The sequence below is a fragment of the Oncorhynchus kisutch genome, linkage group LG19 (genome assembly GCF_002021735.2).
Source record: "Oncorhynchus kisutch isolate 150728-3 linkage group LG19, Okis_V2, whole genome shotgun sequence".
Classification (NCBI taxonomy): Eukaryota; Metazoa; Chordata; class Actinopteri; order Salmoniformes; family Salmonidae; genus Oncorhynchus; species Oncorhynchus kisutch.
Window position 1 is genome coordinate 45,109,696 of NC_034192.2, and position 19,540 is coordinate 45,129,235.

The following is a 19,540-nucleotide window of genomic DNA, read 5'->3' on the forward strand; positions in this document are numbered from 1 at the left end:
ACTGACAAAATAATGGAAACACAAGTAAATGAGGGATACAAAGTATATTGAAAGCAGGTGCATCCACACAGGGGTGGTTTCTGAGTCAATTAACATCCCATCATTCTTAGGGTCATGTATAAAAATGCTGGGCAGGCCATTATTTTGGACATTATTTTGGCTACCATGGCTATGCCCTCATAGGATGACAATGCCGCCCTCCACAGGGCACAAGTGGTTAATGAATAGTTTGATGAGCATGAAAACGATGTAAACCATATGCCATGGCAGTCTGTCACCAGATCACAACCCAAATGAATTTGTGGGAGATTCTGCAGCAGTACCTGAGACAGCGTCTTCCACCACCAAAACACCAAATTATGGAATTTCTTGTGGAAAAATGGTGTCACATCCCTACAATAGATTTCCAGACACTTGTAGAATCTATGCCAAGGTGCATTGAAGCTGTTCTGGCTCGTGCGGGCCAAACAACCTATTAAGAGACATTATGTTGGTGTTTCCTTTATTTTGGCAGTTACGTGTGTGTGTGTGTGTGTGTGTGTGTGTGTGTGTGTGTGTGTGTGTTTGTGTGGTGGATAAGGGGTTGCATATGAGAGGGAATTGAAACCTCTTGTTATTAGATGACACATTGGATATCAGCTTTTTCCGTGAGAGAGAGAGAGAAAAACACAGGAGAGAGTGCATCGTATTGTCGAAGAAGATGATATGATTTCAGAGAACAGAAATGCTTTTACACAATCTAACAGCAATTTGGAAAGGGCTTGAACACAAACACAATCATTCTGCACAAAAACTATAATAAAGAAAAGAAAATGACAGTATATGAAGTATGCAGAAGGTATACTGTACCTAATGTGAATTTTGACAACACTTACGTGTTTGAAGTCGTGGACCTCGAGCACCTCATCACTGCCGTTCCCCATCCTGAAGATCTCAATGCGGTGGGTGGGGTCAATCTCCATGATACTGTCTGTCTCCATACCGTCCAGCATGGCCTTGTAATGTTGGTCGTACACCTGGAGACACAGGACCAATCAGAAACGTATTCAGCCTGACTGACAGGTCATTTAACCAATAGTACATGAGGGTAGGGCGACTCAACTCAGTAGCTCTAAACCAATAGCCTTTCAATAAGCTTACTATACTGCCAATAGCGCTAGGTGTGGCAGGTATCCTAGTGGTTAGAGAGGTGTGACAGCAATCGGAGGGTTGCTAGGTCAAATCCTGGGTCTTGCGGGAAATTAGCTGGTGACCGGAGGGTTGCTGGTATCAAATCCTAGATGTCATTGACTCTTGGACAAGGCACCTAAGCCCCCCAACAACTTCTCCATGGGCACCCAGTGTGGCAGCTCCCCGCTCCAACCAGTATGTGTGTCTTTCAGAGGGGTTCAATTTAGTTTGTACCTTGTGTATATTTGCCAAATTAAGTGATCTTAATCCTTAATGTATGGCCTTTCAATAGGCTACATATACAGTCCACTTGATGCAATCACATTGATCTAGCTATGTCATATTCTTCAAAGCATCATGTCCAAATTTGACCCATGCAACCAATACACACCACCCCAGTGGCATCTTGCATGCTGACATTTGTAAAGTGAGAAAGTATTCAAAAACAAGATCAGAGATAATACTATGTCATTGTTCATACATTTCTATTGACAAACTGCAAGCACATTTGTACATCCATAGAGGCTGCGTAAGTACCCTTCGAGTTTTTATGTCGAATATATGCCACTTCGAAAATGTGGCTCGGATAGTTGTTTGTTTTTCTTGGCCGTACCTTAAAGCACTTGATTATGAATTGTTCTTGGGCACGCCGGGGCGGCTGTTAAAATTCCCTGTCTACAAAAATGATTCATGCCTACGAGATGAAAACTACGCTATTAATATGTATGTGGAGTGTGGTGTTATGATGAGAAATATATTGCTGAGTTCATCTTCATCTGTTGGGGTGATGAATCAAAGCGCCCCATACTGTACCAATGAGAGAGTTGATTAATGGATACAGGTAGGCGGCCAATGAAATCCATCAAGATTAATTTTCCCAATCAACGCATCGGGGCCACTGATTGTTAAGGGATCTAACACAGAAATAACCCAAGCCCTGTGACAAATGTAGTTTCTTTCTAGTGTTTATGACTATAATGTCCATGCATGATTCTCCTAGGTTGGTTTAGTGACTCTAGTACCACTAGTTAAAACTCTATAGCGTGGCAATACCATTCAGAAAGAGGTTAGATAAGCATTCGATTACACTCTTCATACATCTGCTCAACATGTTGCTCACCTACTCACTACCACACACTCCTTATGACATTTAAATGACCTGCACCACATATTACCATCAAGCTCATCAATAAGGTAGCAATAATGATTGAATGGGATATAATTCTTAACAGAAAATCACAGCAAGTATGGCTCTGGAATATAAATAGCCATTAACATGGGTCTCAATGGCCTTGGCTCAGAAAGGAACCTGAACTTTAAAATCGTAAGACGTAGCCAAATGAAGATGGACCTGATATTGGAGTGTCAGTCGAGCAGTTATGTGAAATGTAGAGCCATTAAACAGTCTGGGATCCCTTGTGGTGGATTAAAGTTCCATTTAAGCCTTTTCTTCTATATTAGCATAAAGGTGGAAAGGACTTATTGATTTATACTAAAACTGTTTATCATATTTTCTGTAGGCAGTGATCAATTTGATTAAACTCCAGTGGTGAGATTCTCCTCATCACATCATGTTTAAATGGATTGCAATGTATATCATGAATGAACTGTTTGAATTGACTTGCTCAATGTTTTAAATTGGTGTATAATGTTGCTATCGCTTTTGTTTAGAAAATGGGAATGGATGGCTTCTGTGGATCCTTGGGTTTGTGGCTGGAAAGTTTTCAGACCCCTTGACCTTTTCCATATTTGTTACTTTACAGCCTTATTCTAAAACGGATTAAATAAATGTTTTTTCTCATCAATCTACACGCAATACCCCATAATGACAAAGCAAAAACAGGTCTTTATACATCTTTATACAAATGTATTACAAATAAAAAACCGAAATACCTTATTTACATAAGTATTCATACCCTTTGCTATGAGACTCAACATTTAGCTCAGGTGCATCCTGTTTCCATTGATCATCCTTGAAATGTTTCTACAACTTGAGTGGAGTCCAACTGTGGTAAATTCAATTGATTGGACATGATTTGGAAAGACACACACCTGTCTATATAAGGGTCACAGTTGACAGTGCATATCAGAGCAGCAAAAACCAAGCCAGGAGGTCAAAGGAATTGTCTGTAGAGCTCCGAGCCACGATTGTGTCAAGGCAAAGATCTGGGTAAGGTTACCAAAGAAATTCTGCAGCATTGAAGGTCCCCAAGAACACAGAGGCCTCCATCATTCTTAAATTTAAGATGTTTGGAACCACGAAGACTCTTCCAAGAACTGAAGAATCGGAGGAGAAAGGCCTTGGTCAGGGAGGAGACCAAGAACCTGATGATCACTCTGACTGAGTTCCAGATTTCCTCTGTGGAGATGGGATAACTTTCCAGAAGGACAACCATCTCTGCAACACTCCACGAATCAGGCCTTTATGGTAGAGCAACCAGATGAAAGCCACTCCTCAGTAAAAGGCACAGAACAGCCCGCCTGGAGTTTGCCTGGAGTTTGCCAAAAGGCCCCTAAAGGATTTAGACCATGAGAAACCAAGATTGAACTCTTTGGCCTGAATGCCAAGTGTCTGGAAGAAACCTGACACCATCCCTATGGAGAAACATGATGGTGGCAGCATCATGCTGTGGGGATGTTTTTCAGTGGCAGGGACTGGGAGACTAGTCAGGATCAAGAATCTGCAGAGAAGAATGGAAGAAACTCCCCAAATACAGGTGTGTCAACCTTGTAGCATAATACCCAAGAAGACTCAAAGCTGTAATCTCTGCCAAAGGTGCTGAGTAAAAAGTCTGAATAATTATCTAAATGTGATATTTCATTTTTTTTTTTAAATATATACATTTGCAAAATAATTGAAAAAACAGTTTTGCTTTGTCATTCTGGTGGAAAAAACTATTGAATCAATTTTAGAATAAGGCAGTAACGTAACAAAATGTGGGGAAAGTCAAGGGGTCTGAATACTTTCAGAATTCAGTAACTGTCCAGTGAAAATCTCACTTTTGAAAGTTCATATTCTATTCACGCATACCTAATGTTATTGATCTGTCCTATACTCGTATTTTTGGCCAAATCAAAAATTGGAGGAAAAACGCTTAAAAAAACACCTTAAACTTGTATCTTAAACAGACCTTTTAAAATCCTTGCTATTTCCTCATAGATGATGATGTCATCCTCCTGAGGACGATGAGCTGGCCAATCAGCCGTCTGATCGCATTAATAATTGTAACACCATTCTAACACAGAAAAGCCACTTTTTAACATGTTTAATTACCATGTTTTGTAAGGAAAACTATTTTACTCATATTGTAATCAAATATAGGTCATATTTCTGGAAACACTGGACAATTACTTTAAGCTTGTGAATATAACAGCAAAGAGGTTAGAAATATGGCTTTCTTAGAACTAGCATTTTGGTTAATGGACAATATTCATACCTTTGTTTACCACAAATTGTCATATCAAACATGGTTAATTGTAATGGATTTTTTGGGGTGGATTGACTTTGGATAGCACTAATGTTCATGTAATCTTTTCGCAAATCGAATATTTCAATTTCTTATAGCCCATCCTCACCAACATTGAGTCTCTTCACTAGAAACCGAGAGTGTTCTTCAGTTTTAACTTTGCTTCATTGTCTCCTCAGCATTTTTACCAATTACTAAACATCAAATTCTTCCAGAAGCACATGCTCGGCAACCGAAGCCTGACTGCCTCACAATAGATCTCAGCGTTGCAAGGAATGATAGTGAAAGTTAATTAGCGTTCTGTGCGACTTCACGTAGACGGGGGAGGCCAATGCTGAGGGAGTACATCCTGAGTGCTCCTGAAGCAAATTCATATTGATTTGTACTCGATTGGGCTGGCTATTCAGATATGTCGTATAATTACTTTTAAGGTTCCGATTCAATGCGGTTGCATAACATACTCAACATACATGATATATAAGAAATATGACTTATCAAAACAGTGAAGTTAAGTTAAAGGAACAATTGAAAAAGTGTCTGAATTAGTCTCCCCAGTACCAAGGCAGCTAAGAGAATACACTGTATGATAACCTCTCTATGAATGTCACAGTACAAATGATTATGCCTTCCTTACTCCGTACAACCATGCCGATTCTAAATATGTTTTTTTACAGGGTACGAGGGAAAGATCTCCTATTATCGAAAACGATCATCAGTATCTCCCATTCCCCCCAGGAAGGGCTCAGGTTTCCCACATATCCCTATGCCTCTCACCATCATCAGTCGACATACAAAAATCGAAGGTTCAATCAATCAAAGTTTTTTTGTCACATGTTTTGTACTTCAGCTATTCCTGTCTATTAATGTTCTGTAAAATGTCATGTTTCATGTTCTGTGTGGACCCCAGGAAGAGGAGTTGCTGCTTTAACAACAGCTACTGGGAATCCTGATAAATATCCATACAGTAGGTGTAAAAGAGTGAAATGCTTACTTGCACCACGGGAAATTCGCTTCCAACACGAACACGACATTGCAAATTGTATGGAAGCATTTCCTGACAATGTCTTGTTTATTTATCCACAGCAAGGCCTTTCTCCGATGTGGTCCTTAACAACCTCTACCCAGATGGTTGCAAACATACTGTAGAGCCACAAAAGGCCTAGTGAATAAGATACAGCAGGCCCAACTAGCCCACAGGTTGATTGTGTGAATGGGGCTCTATCCATCTGTGGTACCGAAGGACATTGCGTAAAGGTCACAGCGATGCTGTGTGCAAGTGAGTGGGTGTATGAAGGAGAGGACTGTTTATGTGTGTGTGTGTGTGTGTGTGTGTGTGTGTGTGTGTGTGTGTGTGTGTGTGTGTGTGTGTGTGTGTGTGAGCCTCATGGGAGCCTCGGGTACACCGGTGATGGATAGAGGTGGGCAGCAGCTCAGACAGCCATACTGGTCACCAATTACAAGTCAGAGAGAAAGCGCCTGCGGTAGGTCTTGATTGACATAGCCTACATCTTGGATGCTGTATGAACCTGTCATTGTTATTTTTGTATTGTTATTTTCACACAATTTCGATCTTGTCTCATCGCTGCAACTCCCCAACAGGCTCGGAAGGCGAAGGTAGAGTCATGCGTCCGCCAAAACATGACCTGCTAAACCTCGCTTCTTAACAACCGCCTGCTTAACCCGGAAGCCAGCCGCACCAATGTGTCGGAGGAAACACCATTCAATTGACGACAGCCTGCAGCCGCACGGCCCGCCACAAGGAGTCGCTAGAGCGTGATGAGCCAATTATAGCCTCCCCAGCCGAAACTCTCCCCTAACCCGGACGATGCGGGATCAAACCCAGGTCTGTAGCGTTGCTTCTACCACTGCGAGGCAGTGACTTAGACCACTGCGCCACTCGGGAGGCCCTCTCATTGTTTCTAAAGGAAGTTTAGTGGGTGGATGAATAGAAGGACGGGAAATGACATTAGCACCACTGTTACTGTTACAGAAGATGGTCTCCTGGGTAGACAGATCAGTCAGTCTAAACAGCTGCGGAAGGAGGGAGAGGAGAGTCCAGCGTTCAGCCTTGGTTGGTTGCCAGTGAGAAATCGGAATGGAAATTTCCCTAGCTCTCTCTTATAGCTTTTCTCTTTGCTCCTTTTTCACACAGAAGCCCCACCATTGTCTCCTTGTCCTCCAGCATGGTGATTTAGCAGAGCTCCTGACTCTCACCTCACATGGCCAGTCACATGGCCAGTCACATGAGAACTAGTTAAATGTCTCCCCAGGGTTGCACTCGCTCCTCTGCAATGTTGTTTTTTTAGAGTCTAGTTTTTCCCCACTCCAACGGAAATGGACATCTCTGTTAGAGACATTGAAAATAACCACTTCTACAACCTTCTGCATGTACCAGCACCACCGCTACTCTACTAAACCTCCTCCGCTCTTCAAGAATTAGAGACTGAATTTAATCTACAGCTCTGCTCCTCTCCCATGGGAGTTTCAGAATGTTGAAACAGAAGGTGGGTAGCAACCGCCAGACAAACGAGGAGATGAGAGATGAGGGAAAACAATTCCAGAGAATATTCAGAGGAAGATGTGAAATTAAACAGAGTTAAGAGAGAGGGAGGGAGATAAAGAAGGTGAAACAGGTACCTATGTTAAATGCTGGAAAATGAAGAACCACAAGGGAAATTACTTCAACCATTATAAACTGAACAAAGATATGAATGCAACATGCAACCAGTGGTGGAAAAAGTATCTGTCATACTTGAGTAAAAGTAAAGATACCTTAATAGGAAATTACTCAAGTAAAAGTAAAAGTCACCCAGTACTGCTTGAGTAAAATTCTGAAAGTATTTGTTTTTAAATATACTTAACTATCAAAAGTAAATGTAATTGCTGAAATATACTTAAGTATCAAAAGTAAAAGTATAAATAATTTCAAATTCCCTATATTAAGCAAACCATTTGGCACCATTTCATTTTTTAAATTTATTTACGGTTAGCCAGGTGTACACTCCAACACTCACTCATCATTTACAAACTGTAACGGCGTTCTTCGTTTGTCGAAAGAGAGTCGGACCTGATGCAGCGTGGAAATGCAGCGTGGTGGTTAATCATGATCTTTAATGAAAATAAGTACGACACATGAAAATAACTATATATAAACAAAACAACAAACGGAACGCGAAAACCTATTACAGCCTATCTGGTGAAACTACACAGAGACAGGAACAATCACCCACGAAATACAAAGTGAGACTCAGGCTACCTAAATACGGTTCCCAATCCGAGACAACGAGAATCACCTGACTCTGATCGAGAACCGCCTCAGGCAGCCAAGCCTACACTAGACACACCCCTAATCAACCACAATCCCAATGCCTACAAAACCCCAATACGAAACACAACAAAATAAACCCATGTCACATCCTGGCCTGACCCAATATATAACGAAAACACAAAATACTATGACCAAGGCGTGACAGAACCCCCCCCCCAAGGTGCGGACTCCCGGACGCACCTCAAAACCATAGGGAGGGTCCGGGTGGGCGTCTGTCCATGGTGGCGGCTCCGGCTCGGGACGTGGACCCCACTCCATAAATGTCATAGTTCCTCCCCTTCGCATCCTGGGATAATCCACCCTCGCCGCCGACCATGGCCTAATAGTCCTCACCCAGAACCCCACAGAACTGAGGAGTAGCTCGTGACTGAGGGGCATCTCGGGACTGAGGGACAGCTCGGGACTGAGGGGCAGCTCGGGACTGAGGGGCAGCTCGGGACTGAGGGGCAGCTCAGGACTGAGGGGCAGCTCGGGACTGAGGGGCAGCCCGGGACTGAGGGGCAGCCCGGAACTGAGGGGCAGCCCGGAACTGAGGGGCAGCCCGGAACTGAGAGGAAGCCCAGTACTGAGATGAAGCTCAGGTAGGTAGTAGGCTCCGGTAGATCCTGGCTGGCTGGCGGATCTGGAAGATTCTGGTTGACTAGCAGATCTGGAAGATTCTGGTTGACTAGCAGATCTGGAAGATTCTGGTTGACAGGCTGATCTGGAAGAATCTGGTTGACTGGCAGATCTAGAAGATCATGGCTGACTGGCGGATCTAGCTGCTCTATGCAGACTGACAGCTCTGACTGCTCCATGCAGGCTGACAGCTCCTTGCAGACTGGCAGCTCTTTGCAGACTGGCAGCTCTGGATGCTTCATGCAGACTGACAGCTCTGACTGCTCCATGCAGGCTGACAGCACCCTGCAGACTGGCAGCTCCTTGCAGACTGACAGCTCCTTGCAGACTGACAGCTCCCTGCAGACTGGCAGCTCTGGCTGCTTCATGCAGACTGACAGCTCTGACTGCTCCATGCAGGCTGACAGCACCCTGCAGACTGGCAGCTCATTGCAGACTGACAGCTCCTTGCAGACTGACAGCTCCCTGCAGACTGGCAGCTCCTTGCAGACTGACAGCTCTGACTGCTCCATGCAGGCTGACAGCTCCTTGCAGACTGACAGCTCCTTGCAGACTGACAGCACAGGCTGCTCCGAACAGGCAGGAGGCTCCGGCAGCGCTGTAGAGGAGGAAGGCTCTGATAGCGCTGAACAGGCGTGAGACTCCGACAGCGCAGGAGGGAAGGAAGGCTCTGATTGCGCTAAACAGGCGGGAGACTCCAGCAGCGCAGGAGAGGAGAAAGGCTCTGGCTGCACTAAACAGGCGGGAGACTCCGACAGCGCAGGAGGGAAGGAAGGCTCTGATAGCGCTGAACAGACAGGAGACTCCGGTAGCGCAGGAGAGGAGAAAGGCTCCGACAGCGCTGGCGAGGCGAGGCGTACTGTAGGCCTGATGCGTGGTGCTGGCACTGGTGATACTGGCACTGGTGATACTGGAGCGAGGAGACGCACAGGAAGCCTGGTGCGGGGAGCTGCTATCGGAGGACTAGTGTGTGGAGGTGGCTCTGGATAGACCGGACCGTGCAGGCGCACTGGAGCTCTTGAGCACCGAGCCTGCCCAAGCTTACCTGGCTCGATGCCCACTCTAGCCCGGCTGGTATGAACCGCACCGGGCTATGCACCCACACTGGAAACACCGTGCGCTCCATAGCATAACATGGTATCTGCCCGGTCTCTCTAGTCCCCCGGTAAGCACAGGGAGTTTGCGCAGGTCTCCTACCTGGCGTAGCCATACTCCCTGTAAGCCCCCCCCAATACATTTTTGGGGCCGACTCTCAGGCTTCCATCCGCGTCGCCGTGCTGCCTCTTCATACCAGCGCCTCGCCGCTTTTTTCCGCCTCTAGTTCCTCCTTGGGGCGGCGATATTCACCAGGCTGAGCCCAGGGTCCTCTTCCGTCTAATATCATCTCCCAAGACCAGAAGTCCTTATATCGCTGCTCCTCACGATTAACAGGGAGAGTTGGCTCAGGTCTGACTCCTGACTCTGCCACTCTCTCCCTGAGCCCCCCCCCCCCAATACATTTTTGGGGCTGCTTTTCGGGTTTCCTTGCCAACCGTGTTCCCTCGTATCGTCGGCTCTTATCTCCGGCTGCCTCTGCTTTCCTAAGTGCCTCCACCTGTTCCCATCGGAGGCGATCTCTTCCAGCCAGTATCTCCTCCCAAGTGTAACAACCTTTGCCATCCAATACGTCTTCCCATGTCCATTCCTCCTTTCGCTTTTCCTGCTGTCGCTGCCTGTTACCACGCCGCTCGGTCCATGTGTGGTGGGTGATTCTGTAACGGCGTTCTTCGTTTGTCGAAAGAGAGTCGGACCGAAATGCAGCGTGATGATTAATCATGATCTTTAATGAAAATAAGTACGACACATGAAAATAACTGTATATAAACAAAACAACAAACGGAACGCGAAAACCTATTACAGCCTATCTGGTGAAACTACACAGAGACAGGAACAATCACCCACGAAATACAAAGTGAAACTCAGGCTACCTAAATACGGTTCCCAATCCGAGACAACGAGAATCACCTGACTCTGATCGAGAACCGCCTCAGGCAGCCAAGCCTACACTAGACACACCCCTAATCAACCACAATCCCAATGCCTACAAAACCCCAATACGAAACACAACAAAATAAACCCATGTCACACCCTGGCCTGACCCAATATATAACGAAAACACAAAATACTATGACCAAGGCGTGACACAAACAAAGCATGTGTGTTTAGTGAGTCCGTCAGATCACAGGCAGCCGGGAAGACCAGGGATGTTCTCTTGATAAGTGTGTGAATTAGACATTTTTCCTGTCCTGCTAAGCATTCAAAATGTAACGAGTACTTTTGGGTGTCAAGGAAAATGTATGGAGTAAAAAGTATACTATTTTCTTTAGGAATGTAAGTGAAGTAAAAGTTGTCAAAAATATAAATATTAAAGTACAGATACCCCCCCAAAATGACTTAGGTAGTATTTTAAAGTATTATTACTATTATTACTACTATTATTGTTGGTCACAGATGCTTTAAAAAAAGTGTGCGGCATGGATCAGAAAACCAGTCAGTATCTAGTGTGACCACCATTTGCCTCATGCGGTGCAACATCTCCTTTGTATAGAGGCTGTTGATTGTGGCCTGTGGAATGATGTCCCACTCCTCTTCAATGGCTGTGAACATGTGTGGACATGAAACATGGGACCAACACTTTATATGTTGCATCTATATTTTTGTTTAGTCTAGATCTGGCAGAGGCAGGAGCACAGATGCCATTCACATGTATTGAATGCATGTCGATGTCCACCGAATCAGCTACTGTGGGGGGACAGAAAGCTGAAAATGCAATAATACTTGTGCTCAAAGTGTCCCCACAGGTCATCCATTTGAAGTCAGCTCACTAATGCACACTCATTTCAGTACAACAGGTGCTTTCACCAGAACATATTGTGATTGTCGTACATTGTACATGGAATCAGTCAGACACTCCAGCATTATGTCTTGCTATCTCAGAGAATTATTCTCATAAAGGGTAGACCTACAAATGTCACCAGTCTTTCAAGGAGAGCTTTAGATAACACTACAAAGTAGCCGTCTCTCGATAGTACTGCTGTGGGTATAGGGGAGAGAAATACGGAGGGGGATTATGCTTGTGGACATTGATTACCAGGCCGGTTAGTTCCCAAGGCCTATAAAATATGGATAAATGGAGTGGGGAATGTTCTGGCACTGCCTGCCACCATCCCAAGTCTCCCAGTGTACCCTTTGGTGATGTCAGCTGACGACAGGCAGCAAATTTCTGGACAGGTGCCAACTTGGAAAATAGCAGTGGTGGTCAGTTGCTACTAATAGATCATCAGCTTAGCACGGTGCACAGGAAAAGGAGCCTTTCGGGGGCTGTGGTGTATCAATCTCACTGACGGGAGCATTGACAGCAAGCAGAGAAAACACAACACAGGAGGGATGTAAATTGATGGTTACATATTGCCCGTGTCAACCCGAGCAGAGGCGATAGAGAGATATTAAGCATATTTCATTTCTTGATTGTTGTAATTTGTGCAATAGTTTGAGATATCAACAACTTTTGCAAACCAGAAGAAATGTCTTATCACAGGTGCGTAGGAGAATCAAAAACTGAAGAGGAATGGATGAAGGGACTCCTACACACTGTGTACTAACCATTTATTAGAACAACGATTTGCTCACAACTGGCACAACTTTTACAGAACCATTTTTTCTATTCCTGTTTGGTGTTTCTATTCACACACATCTTTTTAATATACTCATTGTTGAAATAGTCATTATGTCTTTGGACTTTGTTTATTTACCTATTCTGTTGCAGCTAATCTTTGGATATTAACGTGTGTCCTTTTATTAAAGAAATGTTGCTTGAAGAATAAATACAATGTTTGGTAGATCACTAGAAAGAGTGGAAATGGCACTATTTGTTCTTGATTTAAGTTAGGTTTTCAAAGTTTGTCAGTTCAACATTAGACCAAGAACAAACAGTGCCATTTCCACTCTTTCTAGTGATCTACCAAACATTGTATTTATTCTTCAAGGGAGATTTTAAAAAATCGGCCAACATTTCTTTAATGAAAGGACACAAAATCAGGAGCAGCATCTAAATATAACGACTTGAGATCCATTGTACATCCACTATTCTCTCTGTGGTTTTCCTGATTGCTGTGGTACATATGGGGATGTGACGGTACATATGGAGATGCGGTGGTAAATCTAGGGGCGCAGTGGTCCATCTAGGGATGTGGTGGTACATCTAGGGGCATGACGGTACATATAGGTGTGCTGTGGTACATATAGGGGCACAATGGTACATCTAGGGGCCCGGTGGCACACCCAGAGACATGGTGGTACATATATGGACGTGGTGGTACATCCAGTTGCACGGTGGTACATCGAGGGACGTGATGGTACATATAGAGGCACGGTGGCACATCTAGGGGAGCAGTGGTACATCTAGGGGAGTGACTGTACATCTAGGGGAGTGGCGGTACATATAGGGGTGATATGGTACATATAGGGATGTGGTGGTACATATGGAGGCACGAAGGGCACACCAAGGGAAATGGTGGTACATCTAGGGGAGTGGTGGTACATCTAGGGATGTGGTGGTACATATAGAGGCACGGTGGCACATCTAGGGGAGCGGTGGTACATCTAGGGGAGCGGTGGTACATCTAGGGGTGAGGTGGTACACCTAGGGGCAAGGTGGTACATCTAGCGGAGAGGTGGTACTTCCAGGGGAGTGGTGGTACATCTAGGGGTGTGGTGGTACATATAGAGGCACGGTGGCACATCTAGGGGAGCAGTGGTACATCTAGGGGCAAGGTGGTACATCTAGGGCCAATGTGGTACATCTAGGGGTGAGGCGGTACATCCAGGGGAGTGGTGGTACATCTAGGGGAGTGGTGGTACATACAGGGGTGTGGTGGTACATATATAGGCACCGTGGTACTTCTAGGGGAGCGGTGGTACATCTAGAGGTGAGGTGGTACACCTGGGGGAGCGGTGGTACACATAGGGGAGCGGTGGTACATCTAGGGGAGTGGTGGTACACCTAGGGGCAAGGTGGTACATATAGGGGTGTGGTGGTACATATATGGATGTGGTAGTACATCTAGATGTGTGGTGGTACATATAGGGATGTGGTGGTACATCTAGGGCACTGTGGTACATACAGGGATGTGGTGGTACACATAGGGACGTGCTGGTGCATATAGGGTTGTGGTGGTACATACAGGGACACGGTGGTACATACAGGGATGCTAACAGAAGAAAGGTCGTACTTTAGTATGTGCCTTTGTAGGTTGATGGAAATCCCCCTCGACTGATGATGAGGGGCCACCATTATATAGTTGTGTATAATTATGTGAAGAAATAATAATAAATCACAGTTATCAACTGATTATTATGTGAATAAAGGCAACAGGCCCTGTGTATCTCTGGAGGATCTAGCCAAGGTAGAAAGCCTTACATCACCTCTCAGTATGACAATAATGAACATGTGTCTAACTTGCACTGTTATGCACTTATTGAGAGGCTAGATACAAAGAACAAATCCTGGCAACCAATATTCTTGCATTCATTTATTGAGTCATTGCCTGTAGTCTACGGTACATGGTGGAGGAACATATTGCCTGGCTGTAATCAACTGTACATGGTGGAGGAACATATTGTCTGGCTGTAATCCACTGTACATGGTGGAGGAACATATTGCCTCTAATCAACTGTACATGATGGAGGAACATATTGTCTGGCTGTAGTCTATTGTACATGATGGAGGAACATATTGCCTGTAATCAGCTGTACATGGTGGAGGAACACATTGTCTGTAATCCACTGTACGTGGTGGAGGAACATATTGCCTGGCTGTAATCCACTGTACATGGTGGTAGGAACATATTGTCTGGCTGTAATCCACTGTACATGGTGGAGGCACATATTGCCTCTAATCAACTGTACATGATGGAGGAACATATTGTCTGGCTGTAGTCTATTGTACATGATGGAGGAACATATTGCCTGTAATCAGCTGTACATGGTGGAGGAACACATTGTCTGTAATCCACTGTACGTGGTGGAGGAACATATTGTCTGGCTGTAATCTACTGTACATGGTGGAGGAACATATTGTCTGTCTGTATTCTACTGTACATGGTGGAGGAACATATTGTCTGGCTGTAGTCTACTGTACATGGTGGAGGAACATATTGTCTGGCTGTAGTCTACTGTACATGGTGGAGGAACATATTGTCTGGCTGTAATCCACTGTACATGGTGGAGGAACATATTGCCTGTAATACACTGTACATGGTGGATGAACATATTGTCTGGCTGTAGTCTACTGTACATGGTGGAGGAATGTATTGCCTGGCTGTAGTCTACTGTACATGGTGGAGGAACTTATTGCCTGGCTGTAGTCTACTGTACATGGTGGAGGAAAATATTGTCTGGCTGTAATCCACTGTACATGGTGGAGGAATGTATTGCCTGGCTGTAGTCTACTGTACATGGTGGAGGAAAATATTGTCTGGCTGTAGTCTACTGTACATGGTGGAGGAACATATTGTCTGGCTGTAGTCTACTGTACATGGTGGAGGAACATATTGTCTGGCTGTAGTCTAACTGTACATGGTGGAGGAACATATTGCCTCTAATCCACTGTACATGGTGGAGGAACATATTGTCTGGCTGTAGTCTACTGTACATGGTGGAGGAACATATTGCCTGTAATCCACTGTACATGGTGGAGGAACATATTGTGTGGCTGTAGTCTACTGTACATGGTGGAGGAACATATTGCCTGTAATCCACTGTACATGGTGGAGGAACATATTGTCTGGCTGTAGTCTACTGTACATGGTGGAGGAACATATTGCCTGTAATCCACTGTACATGGTGGAGGAACATATTGCCTGTAATCCACTGTACATGGTGGAGGAACATATTGTCTGGCTGTAGTCTACTGTACATGGTGGAGGAACATATTGCCTGTAATCCACTGTACATGGTGGAGGAACATATTGTCTGGCTGTAGTCTACTGTACATGGTGGAGGAACATATTGTCTGTCTGTATTCTACTCTACATGGTGAAGGAACATATTGTCTGTCTGTATTCTACTGTACATGGTGAAGGAACATATTGTCTGGCTGGATTCTACTGTACATGGTGGAGGTACATATTGCCTGGCTGTAGTCTACTGTACATGGTGGAGGAAAATATTGTCTGGCTGTAGTCTACTGTACATGGCGGAGGAACATATTGTCTGGCTGTAGTCTACTGTACATGTGGAGGAACATATTGTCTGGCTGTAGTCTACTGTACATGGTGGAGGAACATATTGTCTGGTTGTAGGCTAACTGTACATGGCGGAGGAACATATTGTCTGGCTGTAGTCTACTGTACATGGTGGAGGAACATATTGCCTGTAATCCACTGTACATGGTGAAGGAACATATTGTCTGGCTGTATTCTACTGTACATGGTGGAGGAACATATTGCCTGGCTGTAGTCTACTGTACATGGCGGAGGAACATATTGTCTGGCTGTATTCTACTGTACATGGTGGAGGAACATATTGCCTGGCTGTAGTCTACTGTACATGGCGGAGGAACATATTGCCTGTAATCCACTGTACATGGTGGAGGAACATATTGTCTGGCTGTAGTCTACTGTACATGGTGGAGGAACATATTGCCTCTAATCCACTGTACATGGTGGAGGAACATATTGCCTGGCTGTAGTCTACTGTACATGGTGGAGGAACATATTGCCTGGCTGTAGTCTACTGTACATGGTGGACGAACATATTGTCTGGCTGAAATCAACTGTACATGGTGGAGGAACATATTGTCTGGCTGTATTCTACTGTACATGGTGAAGGAACATATTGTCTGGCTGTATTCTACTGTACATGGTGGAGGTACATATTGCCTGGCTGTAGTCTACTGTACATGGTGGAGGTAAATATTGTCTGGCTGTAGTCTACTGTACATGGTGGAGGAACATATTGTCTGGCTGTAGGCTAACTGTACATGGCGGAGGAACATATTGTCTGGCTGTAGTCTACTGTACATGGCGGAGGAACATATTGCCTGGCTGTAATCCACTGTACATGGTGGAGGAACATATTGTCTGGCTGTAATCCACTGTACATGGTGGAGGAACATATTGCCTGGCTGTAATCCACTGTACATGGTGGAGGAACAAATTGTCTGGCTGTAGTCTACTGTACATGGTGGAGGAACATATTGCCTGTAATCCACTGTACATGGTGAAGGAACATATTGTCTGTCTGTATTCTACTGTACATGGTGGAGGAACATATTGCCTGGCTGTAGTCTACTGTACATGGTGGATGAACGTATTGCCTGGCTGTAGTCTACTGTACATGGTGGAGGAACATATTGCCTGGCTGTAGCCTACTGTACATGGTGGAGGAACATATTGCCTGTAATCCACTGTACATGGTGAAGGAACATATTGTCTGGCTGTATTCTACTGTACATGGTGGAGGAACATATTGCCTGGCTGTAGCCTACTGTACATGGTGGAGGAACATATTGTCTGGCTGTAGCCTACTGTACATGGTGGAGGAATATATTGTCTGGCTGTAGCCTACTGTACATGGTGGAGGAACTTATTGCCTGGCTGTAGTCTACTGTACATGGTGGAGGAACATATTGCCTGGCTGTAGTCTACTGTACATGGTGGAGGAACATATTGTCTGGCTGTAGTCTACTGTACATGGTGGAGGAACATATTGTCTGGCTGTAGTCTACTGTACATGGTGGAGGAACATATTGTCTGGCTGTAGTCTACTGTACATGGTGGAGGAACATATTGCCTGGCTGTAATCCACTGTACATGGTGGAGGAACATATTGTCTGGCTGTAATCCACTGTACATGGTGGAGGAACATATTGCCTGTAATCCACTGTACATGGTGGAGGAACATATTGTCTGGCTGTAGTCTACTCTACATGGTGAAGGAACATATTGTCTGTCTGTATTCTACTGTACATGGCGGAGGAACATATTGTTTGTCTGTATTCTACTGTACATGGTGGAGGTACATATTGCCTGGCTGTAGTCTACTGTACATGGTGGAGGAACATATTGTCTGGCTGTATTCTACTGTACATGGTAGAGGAACATATTGTCTGGCTGTAGTCTACTTTACATGGTGGAGGAACATATTGCCTGTAATCCACTGTACATGGTGGAGGAACGTATTGCCTGCTGTAGTCTACTGTACATGGTAGAGGAACATATTGTCTGGCTGTAGTCTACTGTACATGGTAGAGGAACATATTGTCTGTCTGTATTCTACTGTACATGGCGTAGGAACATATTGTTTGTCTGTATTCTACTGTACATGGTGGAGGTACATATTGCCTGGCTGTAGTCTACTGTACATGGTGGAGGAACATATTGTCTGGCTGTATTCTACTGTACATGGTAGAGGAACATATTGTCTGGCTGTAGTCTACTTTACATGGTGGAGGAACATATTGCCTGTAATCCACTGTACATGGTGGAGGAACGTATTGCCTGGCTGTAGTCTACAGTACATGGTGGAGGAACATATTGTCTGTCTGTATTCTACTTTACATGGTGGAGGAACATATTGTCTGTCTGTATTCTACTGTACATGGTGGAGGTACATATTGCCTGGCTGTAGTCTACTGTACATGGTGGAGGAACATATTGTCTGTCTGTATTCTACTGTACATGGTAGAGGAACATATTGTCTGGCTGTAGTCTACTTTACATGGTGGAGGAACATATTGCCTGTAATCCACTGTACATGGTGGAGGAACGTATTGCCTGGCTGTAGTCTACTGTACATGGTAGAGGGACATATTGTCTGGCTGTAGTCTACTGTACATGGTAGAGGAACATATTGTCTGGCTGTAGGCTAACTGTACATGGTAGAGGAACATATTGTCTGGCTGTAGTCTACTGTACATGGTGGAGGAACATATTTTCTGACTGTATTCTACTGTACATGGTGGAGGAACATATTGTCTGGCTGTAGCCTACTGTACATGGTAGAGGAACATATTGTCTGGCTGTAGGCTAACTGTACATGGTAGAGGAACATATTGTCTGGCTGTAGTCTACTGTACATGGTGGAGGAACATATTGCCTGGCTGTAATCCACTGTACATGGTGGAGGAACAAATTGTCTGGCTGCAATTCACTGTACATGGTGGAGGAACATATTGCCTGTAATCCACTGTACATGGTGAAGGAACACATTGTCTGTCTGTATTCTACTGTACATGGTGGAGGAACATATTGTCTGGCTGTAGTCTACTGTACATGGTGGAGGTACATATTGCCTGGCTGTAGTCTACTGTACATGGTGGAGGAACATATTGCCTGGCTTTAATCCACTTTACATGGTGGAGGAACATATTGCCTGGCTTTAATCCACTTTACATGGTGGAGGAACATATTGCCTGGCTTTAATCCACTGTACATGGTGGAGGAACATATTGCCTGGCTGTAGTCTAACTGTACATGGTGGAGGAACATATTGCCTGGCTGTAGTCTACTGTACATGGTGGAGGAACATATTGCCTGGCTGTAGTCTACTGTACATGGTGGAGGAACATATTGTCTGGCTGTAGTCTACTGTACATGGTGGAGGTACATATTGCCTGTAATCCACTGTACATGGTGAAGGAACATATTGTCTGGCTGTATTCTACTGTACATGGTGGAGGAACATATTGCCTGGCTATAGCCTACTGTACATGGTGGAGGAATATATTGTCTGGCTGTAGCCTACTGTACATGTTCGAGGAACTTATTGCCTGGCTGTAGTCTACTGTACATGGTGGAGGAACATATTGTCTGGCTGTAGTCTACTGTACATGGTGGAGGAACATATTGTCTGGCTGTAGTCTACTGTACATGGCGGAGGAACATATTGTCTGGCTGTAATCCACTGTACATGGTGG

At 44.7% G+C, this 19,540-nt stretch overlaps 1 protein-coding gene across 1 annotated transcript in view; it reads right to left on the minus strand.

Moving 5' to 3' along the window:
• The window catches only part of tnmd (tenomodulin), a 77,720-nt gene that overhangs the window by 33,981 nt on the left and 24,199 nt on the right, over positions 1-19,540 (minus strand). The window contains exon 3 of the mRNA XM_031798427.1: positions 876-1,016. Coding sequence (XP_031654287.1) covers positions 876-1,016 — 141 coding nt within the window. The remainder of the gene's footprint in view (positions 1-875; positions 1,017-19,540) is intronic.